We start from the raw sequence: 17,536 nt of genomic DNA, 5'->3' as shown, positions 1-17,536 counted from the left end.
ATGCATGGACTTTCTAGTATGATCTTAGTTTGCAGCCCACCACAGAGGATGGAATTGCTTGGGTATCTATTCTAAGTTAAGGAATCTGCAACTAGAAATCTCTATCAGATGTACAAGTTACTTACCTTCGGTAATGAAATATCTGGTAGAGACATTTTCTAGTTGCAGATTCCTTACCGCCCACCCATCCTCCCCGCTTGCCAACTGATTTCTAGGGACAGGGATTCCACCCTTTCAGGTCCTAAGCTCTAGCGCACCAATCTCAGTGTTCTTAGCAGCTCTGCGCTCTGGCGTGGAAAGTCGTTAAAAGAAACTGATGTCACTGCACAAGGGCGGTGTCTATGTACTACTCCCGATGTCATCATGGCGACCACGCTGCCTACGGAGTCGACCGACGCCACCTACCGACACGCAAGGGTATTGCTCGAAGATAATCTCTGGATCCAGTCTGGCGCCTGGGGGAAAATTCTAAGGTAAGGAATCTGCAACTAGAATATGTCTCTACCAGATATTTCGTTACCGACGGTAAGAAACTTGTAATTTAAGTATTTCACTATTTTGCGCCGGGAGCTGTATAGCAGAGAGTGCTTTTGGTGCATTATTCGAACAGTGGGGAAGGTTCTCTTCGGGTGGCTTCCCCCAGTGGTGCCGACGATCATCAGTACGAACGTGTGCGTTGTGATAGAAACACTGCGTACAGAGCTCACACTGAGTCAGGTTATGTAATGTGACCCTATATGGGAACCGCATTGGATTCAAGCTTAACAAGAACAGTTGTAACCGGTATCAGCCTGTACTGGGTATCTTCAAGCATACAGGAAACCAGTGAGGGTACAGTCTATAATTATAAATGTTTTGTGATGAAAAATTTACAAGACTCATAATGGTTTATTGAATTGAAAGCTGTGCCACCATTCTGTCAAGTATAACAGTCAGTGAGAGTTCCTTGTCTTAAACTCTGCCTTTGTGCAGTCCATTAGTACAGCTTTTATACTGGTACAATGGCTGAACAAAGTTTTGCAGTAAGTCCTCCACATGCGTTCTGGGTGTCCGGGACAGAACCATCTAGGAAATGGATGGAGTGGCAGGATTATTTTTCAAACTTAATTAGTAACACTGGTGAAGTAAATAAATATCAGCAGAACAAAAGAAAAGGATCATTTTGCGCTCTCTATGTCCCATTAGATTAAAGACTTACAGTTGTATGCCAAAAGGTACTCTCTGTGGGGACCTCAATGTTTTCTTAGCGGCATTACAGAATCTCGATAATTACTTCACACCAAAAGCATGTATTAGCATTACCCGATATAAATGTTTTGAACACAAACTGAATAAAGGAGAGTCTATGCATGACTATGTTGTGGACTTGAACAAATTAGCAATTGATTGTAAATTTGGGAACTTACATGGCAACCTTATAAGGGATCAACTGGTCATGCATGCTAATAACTCTACTATCAAAGAAAGGTTATGGATTAATCATGGTTCTTGACTAGAAGAAGTGTTAGCGGTTGTTCTTAAAGCAGAAATATCTGGAAGATGTGCCATGGAGCTGAAACAACCTGACAGAGTGGGATTGCATTTATAAAGTGACCGCCCGCAAAGTGGCAGAGTAGTAGCAAAAGGGTGGCGTCAAGGAGAAACGGTCTGACAGAGATAGATGTTACCATTGTGATAGTAAAGACCGCCTCGCACATAGCAAGAATTGCCCTGCACCTATGCAAAAGTGCAGCAACTGTGGCATAGTTGGTCATTTTGCAAGAGTGTGTAAGAAGTGAAGAAACAGTCTCAAGAGAATTTATGAAAGTAATAGACCAAGTGAGAGTGATGCTGAAACAGGTAAATTGAGCAGTGTAAAAAATGCACTGGAAAAGTTTAATCTGAACATAAATGAGAGTAATACCAAACACAAGACTGTTTGCGATATGAAAGTAGGGGGTGTCTCCATCAAAATATATGAAGATTCTGGGTCACTGTTTACTGTCAACAATGAGGAAGTGTGGAAGAACAAACTTATTTGAAAAATGGCTTGCAGTTGTTACCACCCATCATTAATCCTGAAAGATACACAGGTGAAAAGATAGACATTCTGGGATTCAGATGGTTGACGTTCTCTTCCAAGGACAGACACTCCAGGGATAAACTATATGTATCAAGAAAGGAACCACCTGTCTTAGGGTGGCTTGTCTAGGGAAATCTACAACTTGTCCTGGGCCCTAACTGTGTAGAAAAAGTATTGGTTGTGGACAAAAGAAATTCCATGGGCAATAACATGGCGGAAGAAAAATCCTAAAGTATTCAACAAACACTTTGGAATGTTAAAAGGATTTGAGCTTAAGATCGGGCACAAAAGTAATGCGACTCTTAAAGTACATAAGATGAGAATGGTTCCAGTGATAAGAGAAGTCTCGTATTAGTTGGATAAACTAATGGAAATGGATGTAATTGAACCAATAGAGAGCTCGGACTGGATTTCTCCACTTGTAGTGGTGCTGAAAAGTAATGGGAAGATCCACCTCTGCGTGGACTTAAGGCATTTGAACAACATTATTGATTGTTTTCCTCTTCCAAAAATCACAGAAATAGTTTAATCCCTAAAGGAGGCTACGTGGTTCTCCACCATAGACCTCTCGTCTGCGTACCATCAGATTTCCTTACACCGGAATGCAGGAAACTCTCAGTATTTATCACACCCTATTGCTGTCTTCAATTCAAGCGAATGCTGTTTTGCCTAGCTTCGGCAACTGCAGTTTTTCAACAACTGATGCATTGATTGTTCGAGTAGGAGTGTGGAGTAATGTTTTTCCAGGGTGATATCCTAGTCTTTGAGAAAGGAAAGAAGCATAATGAAAAGTTGCACAAAGTTCAGAGTATATTGAAGTGTAAAGGGCTGACTGTGGAGTTGAATAAAAGCAAGTTTGCTGAGAGGAGTGTGAAATACTTGGGGCATGTGATTAGTGAGGAAGGAGTCAAACTGAAACCTTCCTTGATAAATGCTTCAATTGGAGTCCCGGCTCTTGTCAACAAGGATGAAGTACGTTAATTCCTAGGAATGGCAGAGTATTGTGCTAAATTTATCCCTAATTTTGCTGACAAAATGTATAATATCTGACAATGAACGTAAAATTTGTGTGGGACCTCCAAAGTGAGGCGGAGTTTTGTGGGATCAAACATGACATGTACAAAGTACCTGCGTTTTCACTGTATCTTGACACGGATACTAGTAACAAAGGTCTAGGGGCATTGCTGGCACAAGTAGATTCCGAAGGTAATTAAAGATAACTTTTGTTTGCATCCAAGTCATTGTCACCCACTGAGGAGAGGTGCCCTATTATTGAAAAAGATGCACTAGCATGCACGTAGGCTTTAGAACATTTCCCCGCCTTTATTTGGGACAAACAAGTTGCCATCAGGTGTGATCACAAGCCCTTAGTTAAACTACTAACTATAGAGAAGAGTGTTTCTGCTTCAGCCAAGATTGCAAGGTTGTCTATGCAAATGAAAGACCATGTTTACCCTATGGAGTATGTTCCCGGCAGGATTAATTTGATGGCAGATTGACTTTTTTTAGGATGCCTTGTCCATTGGAGGAGTGTGACAGTGATCCATGGCATGAATGCAGGGTTGCCTTATGCATGACCCAGGTAAACCAGCTATCAAAAAAGAAGTTTAGGAGATGGAACAGAAAAAGGACGGTGTTTCATAGAAAGTAGTGGAATACACGTAGGAGAGTTGCCAAAGAAAGAGCAAATGATGCAGCAGATTAGACCTTTTTTCAAAAGTTAGGTTGGAATTGTCTATCGATAGTTGGTCTTGAAAAGAAGCAAAATTATTCCTCCATGCGGGTTACATGATGTAATTTTAGAGCTGTGTCATGAGGTGCATTTTGGTATTGTAAGGATCAAATCTACAGTCAAGTGTTTTGGTGGCCAGGAGTAGACAAGGCTGTGGAAAGGTTTGTTAGAACTTGTGGTGTGTGTTCCTCTACTGAAAAGTCATCGCATGCACTAAGACCACCCATGAGTGTGTAATTCTTAAACAACTGTGGGAATGTGTGGCTGTGTTAAGTCCAGTGGGGGATTTACAGGAATATGTAATTGTGTTGATGGACCGTTTCTCCATATGGCTGGTAGTTGACATGATTGTGGAGAGCGTGAATACCATCACAGTTATGGAGTTTTTGGATAGATCCTTCATATCAAATGATATTCCTGATATGCTGTTAAGTGATAATGGAATGCAGTTTACTTCTAATGCAGCTCAGAGCTATTTTGAGAGAGTAGGGGTAAAACCATGTCACTTTATAATCCCAGAGGCAATGGCACTGTGGAAAGATTAAAGCGTGTGACTAAAGGAGTTATTCAGAGTGCTGTTAGCTAACCGTTTGATTGGAGGCTTGCAGTGAAGAAAGCTATGTGGGCATATAGAGTGACAGTATAGGATTCAACATGTTTGTCTCCTTTCGTGGTAATGAGAGGAAGGAAACCTAGGTGTAAATTCAGTCCTGTGTGGTTGCTAGACAGTAAGGTGGAGCAATGGTTGCCTGACTCTGTGAAAGAAAAGCTGGAAGAGACACATATAAAGTGTAATTGTTACTGTGATGAGATCAGAACGATGATAACCCGGCAGCAAGTGTAGGTGGATAATAACGAGTGTAGGTTTGGTGAGGTCTTGGATGAAAGTGCTGGTGAAAGAGAGGACATAATTTAGGGTAATGAATGGAGTGGAGAGGAATGTTGAGAATTCTGGTGAGTTGGATAATGGAAAAAGAAGCGTATTACCTCATTGGTTGAAACATTACTTAATACGTTGAATGGTGTGTTATTTGTATAGAGATTCTGTTCTAATTATGCTTGTTTTTTAAAAAAAAATTAAAATTTCATTTGGTCAAAAAGGGGGTGGTGTTATGGTTGCATACTCATGAAGTAGGAAATTCGCAGGAGAAAGATGACATGTTCAATATTCAGTTGCCCAGCATTCTGTAGGACAGTTGCTGTATTACTGGGGCTGAGTTCACCTGTTTAATGTAGAAGCTTCGTGCATACAGGAAACAGCCTATTGTGACATCTACTTTCTGCCTCATTATTGCACTACCGGAAAAGGAACCACTACACACTGCAAAATCGGTTCATCCGAATGGTGTCTCGACCGCTTACATCTCACTTTCAGCAGTGTGGTTGGATGCGAGTCCAGTGTTCTCAGAGATGATTACCTAGGTGCATGGGAGATAGTGGCACAAGTATCATAACTCACCAGTATTACACACATTCAGTACTTCGAGCAGTAAGCCTTGTGGTAAGCACAGGCAGCTGCTGCTTTTGTTCTTTTGGTTGCTGAGACGTGTTCTCTGCACTTAGGACCCAGCACAAACATTCCAGCTAGAAAACCGAAAGGCCAGATTTACCAGAGAGGAAAAAGAAAAGGAAGAAAGCATGATGGATATTAGGTCAAACTGATGAGTCCTTTAAGATTTTGGCTTCTGGCGCAGGTTGTGTCCATTCCAGGTTTAGTGACCTCCTTGATCCCCTGGGTCCCGCTGAGAAGGGGTGTGACCCTCTAGCCACTCCACCTGTTCACGTTAGTCTTTCGAAATAGTGTGCTTTATTTCAATCCTCCGCAGTCGAAGATTCTGAAGTACTGTCTAAAACTGGATGCACAGCAGACTGGGAGGCGTGCAGTAAATCCGTTACAAAATGGGGATTGCATTCCAACCCAAATGAGAGCCAAAGGGACTTGTCCTTCCATATCGAATTTCTTTATCACCTACTTTCCTGTGAAGTGCTTTGGATTCAGCTCTCTGCTGAAGTGTTGCCTGGAAGACTTCCTAGAAGATTGGCAAAGTTTAGTCTGGGAAGGAAATATTGCCACGTTCTTGTGCTTTTTTTTTTAAATTGCTTCCTTCTCCGAGTAATACTGAAACATAACCAGGAGGTCCGTGTCCTCTGCTGTTGTATATGTCGAGCATTAGATGCTTCCCCGAGGCAGGCTTTGACTAAACGTGTAGTGTGGAGGGCACGAAGGTTACCTCGTCCCACTTGCGCCGGGGTGGGAGGGGGTCATAAAACTCATACCTTTTTGCACTGCTAGACTCTTCTTAGCCTATAATAGAAGTGCTTCCAGTCAGTAGTTCCTGTGTTCTTTCACATTCTGGGTTATTTCTTCATAGACTAGCATTAACCACATTTAGTTAATTAACAATTCACCGTTATGGATTTACCTCTCAAATCCACATAGATTACGTTTTCAGTTCATTTGTGGCGTCTGCCCTGCACATTCTGTCAACATTTTCCACTTGTAGAGTAGATGCAGAGTTTATCTCTATAATGTAACCTATCCAGCAATGTATTTATTTTTATTTGATGGCAGTCAGGTCCCCCTAGTTGGAATTGATAAAAAGCTGCCAAAAGACGTTTGAAATATAGTTTAAAAACCGACCCTGAATGCTTGCATAGTTGAGTGTTCTGGTATGCAAGCATACTCATTATTTGTGAGGAAGGGAGGAAGTGTGGGTAGGGGACCTGAGTCTCTGATGGGGTCACAGTTAGAATGGCACGAATACACGGTCTTGTAGCTTAATCTTTACATCGGTTATTGGGAGCTGTGACCATATATGACTTATGGTACAGAATTACTAGTAAGTAACTTTTCTTTGTGTTTTCAGTGCTGCTGAGTTGCCTATTTTGGACCCAAGTTATAAGTAGTGTTTTGCATGCAAGTACTGATAATTGGTGGTAAAGTCTACTTAAAAGTAATTCACACTTTTTATTGCAAATTTAGTCGTTAGTTATCTCTTTTCATTGAAAAGTATTACATGTTTACTGCTTGTGTTTATAATGATTTGTGACCTTTAGTAATTAAATGCCATCTTTTTCTTCTTTCCTTGCATGATTTGCTGTGGCTGCCTTTGTTTTATACATTTTTTGCGACCTTATGCATCTGAATATTATTGGCTCTCGTAAGGTAAGGAGCCTTATTTTGTACTTCTGATGTTTTAGCTTGTGTAAACAGAAACCCTTTTCTTACCACAACACCTTTAAATGATTCGGAGAGGTCTGTTAAGAATCTCCATACTACCTTCAGTGATAAGCAGAAAAGCATAAGATGCTCTTCACCAGTAGATGGGGGGCTATCATTATCTGCCTTGATGAACGAATTGCCGATTGAATCATTTCAAAACACATTGAATGAGGGAGCTACCATCAAACCTTTCCTGAATGCCAGCGCATTGAGTCTTTTTTCAGACTCGCATGCTGTCAGTGATTTCAGTAAATGTCATCAACCTCTTGGAGATGGGCCATCTGAACATTTTGCCTTAAAGCCTTTTGAGACTAAGCATGAAATGCCAGACTTAAAATCACTTCTCATGGACAGTCCATTTGATAATTCCTTGGTTACACAGAATGAAATAGAACATGGTGTGCATAAAAATAGAGTGCAGAATTGCAGCTCAATCCATTCTCTGAAAGGCAGTTTGGAAAATGTGCCTCTTGGTGGTCTAGATAGCTTCAAAAGTCCAACAGAACTATTCGGCAGTCTTCAATCAGTACTTCAGAATTCAGACTTAGAATTGACCTCTGAGAAAGACAGTTTATTTGTTTCAAAGTATGGTAGTCCGTCTTTGGCTGATCTGATTCATGAGCATGCAGAGAATTATCCGAAACGGGGACTGACTTTTAGTGAGCCAAGTAATCCACCTCAACTTTCATTTCCAGAGGAAGAACTGGCATCCTCATTGTCTCTGACTCACGTAGAGGGCAAGCCTCTTGGTGATGTTGGGATGCCTGAAGTTTTGGGATCCTTGTCATTGTTGACTTGTTCTAGTAACTCTTCTAAAAAAACAAAGGAAACCTATTCGCTGACAGAGTTAATTGCAGGAACAACTCATAAAGTGAATGTGCCTTTTGGAACTAAGGATCCGTATGAGTTCCTGTTCTCAGAAATACCAGCCTCTAAAGTAGAAGAGAGCAACATTGATCTTAGAGATTTGATAAAGAATCCAGAAGTTCTAACAAAGACCAATACAGGCCAGCCCAAATTGGAAACCTCACAATTAAAGTCTATGCGATTAAAGTGTCAAAGGCATGAGCATTCACTTGTGGGAAGTAGTCAGAATAAAAAAGGACAGCTTCTTAAAAGACAAAGCGTTCAAAGCAGTAGCTGGATAAAGGCTCTCACTGCTCCGCCATCAGATTTTGCATTAACACTATGCTTTAGTTACAACTCTAAAGTGAGGAAGACAGCTTTGGATGACATTCACCAAAAGGTCCAGAGCAACCAACAAATGCATGAGGCTATGGATAGTATAAAGGATCCTCTGCAGACAGTAATACCATTTGATTTTAAAACTCCATCTCCTGATGATATTGTTAAAGCCAGCCAAAAAAAGGCTTTTACAAGAGACTAGTTTGAAACAAAGACTTGTGTTGCATGGGTGGAGCTTTTTTATTTTTTAATCGCATGTATATTTTGACCAACTAAACAGAATATATTTTGAGGATTTTATATTCATTCTTAACTGTAAATATTACTGGCTTACTTAAACGTTATTTCTAATAGTGGATATTGACGATTTTAGATTTTAACATGTTCTTTCTAAAACGTAGGCAAAAATCGTAGTGTAAAGAGCATTGGGCATCTTTCATGTTAATTTTTCCGCATAAAGAGACATGCACTTAAAGAATGAAAATCAAATTCCATTTATAGAACGTTTAATTTCTGCAAGAAAATCTCATCCTGCAACCTCTCTCTGGTCTGCAGTCTTCTACTGCATGGGTGTAGTCGGAGGGGCAGACCGAGACCGTTTTTTTTTTTTTAAACACCAGGAAGAGGGTATCTGGTTGAACACATCTGCTGCACAGGATTCCTGTTTTTAAAGTGCAGGATGAAGTCCCCGTGTTCTGTCGTGCATTTTGTAACATGACTTAGTCACCCAAGGTGAGAGATGCCCTCTGCTAATGCAACAAGTAGTTGCGGCCTGATTCAGATAGATAAACTTACACTTTTGTGTAAGTTTACTTTTGTTTTGGAATTCACAAACCTGTATTTTGATAGTAAGTTTACTAGTATGGAGACTCCACAGCTGGAGCGGAGAACTTCACACAATAGGTACTACATACCTCTCTCTTTATGTGTGGAGTTCTCCACCCCTATTGTGGAATCTCTGCATTCATAAGCTCACTACTAAAGTTCAGTTTTGTGACTTCCAAAATAAATGTAAGTTTACCTTTGATGAATCATCCCCTTAGTATTTTGTAGTTTTGACTCTTATCGGAAAAAGCTTTCAGATGACTGCAAAATCCTCACTCCTGCATCCCTCCATTGTTTAAGAAATGCTCTTGTAGTACCAGCCACCAGTATTTAATAAGGACACTAACCAAATTTGCAGTCTGTGTCAAAATTCCGTTTTTTAACTTGTTAATCTTTTTTAGAAAGATCCTTGAAACCTGACCAATTTCAGGATCCTAGTGACCAAATTTTCCATCAAAATTTGTGTGTGAAGGTTTTAAACACAAATCAAGCTTCAAAACATATTTGTTTCTTATGTAATAACTGCTATTAATGCTGAACTGTAATACCTGTCTGTCTCATCTGTTAAATCCTGCAATGTATACATTAATAGCAGAGCGGGATTGGCAGTAGTGCTGTTGTAAAAATGTGTTTATATGTATGCATATATTCCCTCAAAAAACGGGGGTAAAAATGTGTTTTAGTTATAATCCTAAAAACTGTTGAGATGTGAAGACATGAAATTATAAACAATGGCTCACCTCATTGCACTGATAATATATCACATACGTCACAGTTCCCATCACAAATTGACAACGTTTCTGACATATCCAATGTAACCAGTCATAGAGCATCATATATTCTGAACCTGGTGCTCTAATGCAGTCCAGGGGTGTTCTCTGAGAAATTCCATGCCTCATTCATGCAAAGAGAAGAAAGGGAGCTAGTGTACTACAGATGAACCTTATGAGGAGACTGCATTGAGAGGTGATACAGCTGTTTGCACTCAGGTAACCTCATAGACTTAATGAAGCGAAAGAAGGTTGACACAGCTCCACTCAAAAGTGTTAAATAACCTTAGAAGTTAAATCCATATGTACGGTTACCATCTTGTGGCAGTATTGCTGGTCACTAGATTTATTCAAAGAGGCTTCTGCACCTATACTATGAAGTAAGGAATTTTCAGGTGCATTACTTGCAGATGGGAGGTTGAAGTTCCACTTACCAACAACTATCCTTGCAGATATTATACATAGCTGAAATATGTATGAAGCTGTATTTACAAGTAATATGTAGCATGGCTGACTTTAAATGCTTATTAGGCCCATAAAGGAAAAACAAAGAGGATTTTGGGGATCACCTTGTTGGCAAATATTGAAGTGCAACCTTCTTGCTATAGTTGTAGGTAAACTTAGTAAGCAAATTGGCTCAAATTCTGCAGTGTTTTACTCTGAAATGTATTTTATTTTCCCCCAAGTCACAAGTAAAAATGTACCACACATTGCAACAAATGGAGTTGCTAGCTGTTGTGATGTGATACACAAGCACAGGTGAAGTTATTCTATAATACAGTTCGCCAAATAAATCTATTTTCAGATTGTCTGTGTATGTATATATATGTGTGTGTATATATCCCTTCATCACTAGAGCTGGCGCACTTTCACAGCCGGTGCGTTGTTTGGAGGTGCAACCAAAACCTTTCAAAATAATCTAACAGTAAAGAGCAGGAACTTCACACTCCTGGAAGACTTGTAAAAAGCCGAATTTTATTTAGGTGGTAACATGACACACCAATCCGACGCGTTTCAACTTACAAAGTCTTCATCACGGATAGTGAGTCTTTCTTTTCTGTCTCTATATATTCTCATAATTCTTTTAAACCTTCCCAATGCATTCTGAGGTATGTGGTTCTTCACAGTGGGACTAACAAATATGCACTGCAACTTTGACATCAGTCATGTGCAAGATTTTATATTGTATATTGGCTTAGTGCTGTTAACATTCCTTTTTAAGCAGTTTTCTTATCCCGTCCAATTTTGTGCTGTTGATGCTCAATTTATTCAATCAGCAATGCGTGTATAGAAATTTACCATATATGTCGTCCATTATTGTGCGCACAGTATTACCTTGTTCCATATTTTTTTATCTTATCATTATTACCTTAAAATTAGTCATACGGTGCCGTGCCGATATATATCACAATGTTAGCAGTGCCTCTGTTGTTCACCAATTTAGCATTGTAATCAATGTTATCTGTATATGGGCTAAGTGCCACATTATGTTCCCAGGCAGAAAGAGAAACAAAAAGAAGTAAAGTAAAGGAAGAAAACAGTTATATAAAATCAAGAGTTCTCCAACCAGTTACATTGACATACTTCTTACGTAGTTAATGCGAATCTTAGTTTCCGGCATTGGGTTCTTAAAAATTCATATCACCTATATACGGCTAGGGGAGATCTATACAGTGATCACTGTCTTTATAAATGTGTGTACAGTTCCTCATCTGCAATGAGCCTTTGTCGGGTCTTTGTTCTTAATTTGATGTGTCGTAATTCTAGACTGCAAAGCTTCTGAGCTCTATTGCTGCCTCTCATTGCGTGGTACACACGCTACTCCATAGTAACGCATAGTTTTCCAATTGCTGTCATGTTCTTGTGAATATTGTTTCGCTATTGCGTAGCTCATGTCTTTATTTTGTACAGCCCTTATGCGTTCAATTGTCTATTTCTTCAAATTGGATGTGGTTCTTCCCATGTACTCCAAACCACATTCACATTATAAAACATATATACCACATAGCTGGTTCTGTGGGTAATCTGAAATGTCTGACCTTTGTTGTCCTTCAATTCCTTCTTGTTTAGAGCAATATTGCATGCTTTACATTTCTGGTATTTGACAATAACATTTGTTTGGTTAGCCAGCCAAGTATTTGTAACTTCACTCAAGAAGTGACACTTTACAAATCTATCCCGTAAGGATGGGACATCTTCTATAGGTGATATTAGCTTTGTTCCCTACCAAAAGGCCTATACCCGGATCATTTTTCAGCAAATTCCTGTGTTTCTTGAAGGTTTTATAGATTTATTTCTCTTCTTTGCTGTATATCAGTATTCTCCTTATTAATTTGACTCTCATTCACATCATCTTTTTTCTTATTTTTATCCTGGCTTCGTGTGTGTGACCTTGCTACTTTCTTTGCACTTTCTGCACCTTGATTGATGTATTGTCTTGGATATCGTCTTTTTTTAAAATCTGTATTTAACTTCTTGAAATTACGTTGCCATTTTAGTCATTGAAGCAATTGCATCTCACTCTGAGGAATTTCCCATAAGCGATGGTTTCAATCAGACTGCATGGATGGAAGCTCGTACCATGTAGAATGCTAACGGTTGCTGTGGGCTTGCGATGTAAGGTGGTTTAAAGAGTGTGTTCACGTACATATACTTATATAGCTAGGAACGCTATCTGTGTCTTGCTTGTTTTGCTTCTAAAGTTCAGACCCAGATCTTGGTATTCAGGATGATAACAATTCTTGAAACTCTTCCATTTGTCCCATTCAAGATGATGAACAAGTCATCTATAAATCGTATACATACACACACACACACACACTCTGTTAATCTTCCATCCTATCCCGAAAATATCCCTAAGGGAGAAACGCATCGACAGAAGCTATTGCACATTTGTAGATATGTCATTTGGTAAAATCATATTCGGTATTCGGGTTCTGAGTGCTTAAATGAGGAACAGCCCATCTCTTGTGAGTTTAATTCTCTTCTGCTAGTATCAGAAAAGCTTAAAACTTGATCTGTTTGTGTGTGTGTGTTTATGTATGGATGTATATAAAGATGTGTGTGCTTACGTAACCAGGGATGTTTTGTGATTATTAAGATGTCGTAATGTTCCTTCTGTTCATGATATTTCAAGGAATTTCAGTGCCACATCCCACAATACCAGCAGGTATTCAGGTGAGAATGCATGCCCTTTATTCACACTCCACATCTCACACTGCCAGCCAGGGACTGGACAGTGTGTGTCCTCTGTCCACGTATCTCCAGTGCTTGCTGGACACGGTCAAATGCACCCCTCCCAGCATGTACTTGGCATAGGATGTGTTTTTTTGGCCCCATTCTGTGTCCAGTATTGCTTCAGAGAAAGCTCACTAGGTAGGAATACAACAGTTTTATCGTTCTATTTCCAAGATTTTCTTTAGGAATTTTTAACGGGACCCTGCTGTATCATTTCCTGTGCAAGTGAGAGAGGCATTACTGTCATTTTGCCCTGCAGTGGAACCTCTGCTGTTGATATTTAGTTTGCGGTCTGTATCGTATTTTAATTTTATTTATTTTTACTTTTGGATGTAGGACATGTCCATCCTTCTGGTTTCTAAACCCCATTCCTAGGTGTGAGACGTGCCCTTGCTGCTACCACATGGATCCACATAATTTTATCCATGACGGGTTCTGTTCTGTTCATTGGACTGTTTAAATGGCAGGCAAAGCAAGATGATCAGCTTTTCACAGCCTGTCTGATTATGAGTTATCTTTCCAATTCCCAGGTTATTAGACATCTTGACTGTAGAGTTTTCTTACCCTTTTGTGTGTCAACATCTTTATCACCTTGTTGGCAAATGTTTTCAGACTGGCTGGCTGATTATAACCAAGTGTCAAAGCAGGCTAAAGGCAGTACCACTGTTTCATTACCAAGTTTGTTGGTGTTCTGCCCAACTCATTTTTCTGCATCCTTTGCTAAAACATCCCCGTGCAATAAATGTGCACTATGAGCCAGTATCATCAACATTCTTATTTTCTTGGGACTAAACTTTACCTGGTTCTTACTGACTAAATTTTGTGTTTTATTTCTAAACTATTCAGTTGTTTGAATATTAAGCTTGCATTTTATTCAGCTGCTTTCAAGTTGTGCTCAAAATGAAGATCGTTTCTCTATTTCGGCTTCCATGTAAAATCAGTAAAGTTTGAGCGACCCATCTTAATAAAACCAACTTCTGGGAAGGTTTTGTAGAGGTCAAAGCCTGAGATTGGAATCGTAAAAGCAATTCAGTTTGGGGGTTCTAGCATGCAGCTGATGCTTTCTAAATTAATTTAGATTCACTAGTGTAAGTAGCTTCAAAAATAATTGAAGTTCTGTGGTACACAGGAAAGTTAGTTGATTTGTTTGTCATGATCCCTTAAGAAGGGAGCAGAGTTGGTACAGCGAGTGTCAGTACGGCTTTCTCAGGGTTGTGCTACACAAAGAGAACATTGTTAAGAGCACTCTATTAGTTGCCTGAATGGCTCGTCAATATGTTCTTTCTGCCACTGAAGCCATTTATGTTGTTGCATCTAACTTGAATTCCCTTTTCTGTCAGAATCGTAAATGAGATGCTAAGAAAAGGCTTTTTTCATTCAGTGGATTTTGATTGTGGGTTGACTGTGTCCAATAAAGGGGATAGCTTGTGAATGAAATAAATTCAAACATCTCCTGTTGTTGGCTGTGATAAAACCAAGCCGCTACAACTGTTGGAATGTATTAACCATAGAGCTGCTTTATTTGTGAGTAAATGGCTCGACAGACAGGCCTTGTTTGTGTTCTTCTTTGTGCAGGAATGTGAGTCAGTCATGCAAATGTCACCCTGTTATCAGTTCTTTGAAATTTTATCAAAACCCCTCTGGCATAAACGTATGCTCACCATTTACAGTACATCTCTGTATATTAAGTGGGGTATTACATAGATTGGTTCTGTTGTACCACATATTTCTAGAGGTAGGATTCTACTTTTTCACCACGTTAACATGCCAGAACATATTGTCAATTTGACGCTTTTTGGATAATCACTAAGGAGTGCCTGCTTTACCATGAGATGTGTTCTTCAGTGAATTAGCTATCTGATTTGTGGTGAGCTCTCTCGTGTGAGCAGATAGCCTGCCCTCAAAAGTACATATTTTTCTTAGGAACTGGCACAAGAAATTGTTCAGTCCTGATTTGTTTGAGCTTGAACTGGCATGTCTCACTCTACGTTAACTAGAGCAGTGTTGGAAAACTGAAGCTGGGAATTCCCCCCGCTCCCCAGATGGAAGTGTCAAACCTGCCAGGCATTGTTAAATAACACTTGCTGTGACATTAAGCTACACACAGTCAGGTTGATCTGTGATAAATGGCAGTCTCTAGAACACCTTTTCGTAACCCAGCAACTGCATTGCTACAGTAAACTTCAAGTATTTGTGGAAGCTGAGCAAACCAAGCCCATGTTTATAATATCATCTCATGAAGAATAAGTAGCCACCTCTTTCTGTAATTTTGGGGTATCTTATTATCTCATACTGTACTGGACAACATTTTGAATGTCCTGATGAGCATTGAAATCTGTCTGTTAGGCCGACAGGCTGAATCTAGAAGTGTGGTTGTTTAGGCAACAGACTTTGCTCTGCCATGTTGTTACTTTGTTGTATAACCGTACATTTTGACTGGAATTATAGCCAGTCAGATACAGCTTTCCAGACATATGAATACTTTGATCTCGACTCCGGCTTCCCCTCGAAGTTCATTTCTTCTCTTTCCCCAAGGGCCAGCATTCTTTTTCCAGACCATGAATAGTGTAAGATCCAGTAGTTTTGTGTTATAAACACCAATATAAGTAATATTTTGCAGTTGCAGTCTGCACCCCAGACCTTCCATCACAAGGTACTAGGTTGACCTATGGAGGTCTCTTCTGTGGAATCTTACTGGATTAATGCAGCTATAATATACTGGATCCTGAGAAGTGTGTGCATGTTTACAGTGCTCAAAGGTGATACGTAACAATCAATATTATGGGGTGTGATAAACAAGGCACCTCATATCCACTATTGTATCTGGCTTTTAATGTTTTGTTTTGTTTTATTTTTTGGTAAATGTTTAATAATGACAAACACTAATGGTTAAGCTCCACACTAGCAAGAAACTAGTATAAACAGTGTGAACCAGTTGTTGCAAATGTACAGTGTGGAGGGTTTGTATTGCTCCACGCTAACCCATCCAGCTGCCCCTGAAAGCCTCTCGTAGTGTAGCACTCATCAAGATACCTTCTTGGATGGACTGGTCACATTTGACTCACACTTAAGGCATTATACCTCGGGTACCAAAAACTACTCAACCCTTTGAATGTACATCTAAAAAAACACAAATTAACACTTTAAAACTGCCAAGTGTTGTGCAACATTTTAACCTTTGGTATAAGTGGCAATGTTATCTTTCTGAAGAAAGAGTCTAAGCTGTCTTTGAAGATGGGCATTGTACTTGGAATACCTACTCACTGATGTTGTAAACCAATGAATCATAAAGTATTTAACGATAATGGCCCCAGCTAGAACGCAACACTGCTGTTTTTAATATAGTAGATATTCTGTTAACTGTGCTTAACTGGGAGAATGACATTGCTCCTTGGACTGATTTTGACCAGGGGCTGGCATTTAATAATTTGGCCAAGTTCACGGTTTTAGTCATAAACAAGGGACAATATAACCTTGTGCAAAGTCACATCTCCCACTAGAGTACTGCACTGGCACATAGTAGAGATACCAGTTTCCTACTCTGTCAAATCAATGAGTAATCATACTTGATTGGTTTCTACTGTGTGATTTTAAGTAACCTTCTTGGTTTGAACATGCAGCTGTGTTTTATCAAGAGAAACAATGATTTCTGGTATACACCTTAAGTAAGGTGATTATTCAGAGTGCAGGGCATATAAGAAAATGCCCTCAGATGGGGCATTAACAACTCATCAGAGTGTGATCTGTGCTAAGAAGTTGTGGACGGCATATGTAACGTTTGAGAAACACCTAATGTCCAACAGAAAGTAAAAAGTAACAACATCTCTCCTTGATCCCAGGCAGAAGTCTCCAAGCAATGTTCTTCAGCTTACTTTATTGAAAGGGCTCTTCCTCCTTTAAAACTAGCCCGTAGAAACTTGCTGTTATACTCGGGGACAGCCATGGTCATTAAAGCTGCAGCCATAGATCTTTGACTCGTATCTGCTTTACTTTCTTCCTGGCTGTTAATCCAGAAAACAGATAGTACGTTTGTAGACAAAAGCAGCAAATACAACATTTTGATTTTATTCTTTTAGGGCTCTGCCTATAGAAACATCAAACTTTTTGACAATTTATTTTTCATTTATGATTATGAATAAACTTATGAAATCAACATTTTCTATGAGAAGGTTAGCTCAGCGATGCTGCCACTGTTTGTGAAGAAATTATATTGGACCAGCAAAAAATATAACAAGCTGTAGATCAGTCTCTGTGAAAATCTGTCATGAAGTGCCAAGAATTATGGTTCAAAGACTCCAGAAAAAAGTTAATAAAATAGAAACGCTCAAGCAAGGGATAATACTCAGATAATAAGGCCGCTGCAGGGTGCTGGGTATAATGACAGGTAACCATTTTATTTATATATGTCCACAGGTTTAAGTACCTGCTTCAAAGGTGTGATAGAAATCTGCAGCTAATTAGTTTCAGTTGTAGTGAAATATTTGTGTGTTTGTGTTCATGTG

At 39.5% G+C, this 17,536-nt stretch overlaps 1 protein-coding gene across 2 annotated transcripts in view; it reads left to right on the top strand.

Moving 5' to 3' along the window:
• The window catches only part of HBS1L (HBS1 like translational GTPase), a 414,125-nt gene that overhangs the window by 138,881 nt on the left and 257,708 nt on the right, over nucleotides 1–17,536 (top strand). Inside the window, exon 4 of one of the 2 annotated variants that reach the window (XM_069235199.1) lies at nucleotides 6,966–10,599. The exons of the other annotated variant lie outside the window; for it this stretch is intronic. Coding sequence (XP_069091300.1) covers nucleotides 6,966–8,404 — 1,439 coding nt within the window. The 3' untranslated portion in view covers nucleotides 8,405–10,599. Of the gene's footprint in view, nucleotides 1–6,965; nucleotides 10,600–17,536 lie in introns of those variants that run through there. 2 annotated transcript variants of the gene reach the window in all.

The sequence above is a fragment of the Pleurodeles waltl genome, chromosome 5, assembly GCF_031143425.1.
Source record: "Pleurodeles waltl isolate 20211129_DDA chromosome 5, aPleWal1.hap1.20221129, whole genome shotgun sequence".
In the NCBI taxonomy this organism is placed as follows: Eukaryota; Metazoa; Chordata; class Amphibia; order Caudata; family Salamandridae; genus Pleurodeles; species Pleurodeles waltl.
The sequence above is the reverse complement of the archived record's forward strand: the minus strand, read 5'-3'. Positions and strand labels throughout refer to the sequence as shown.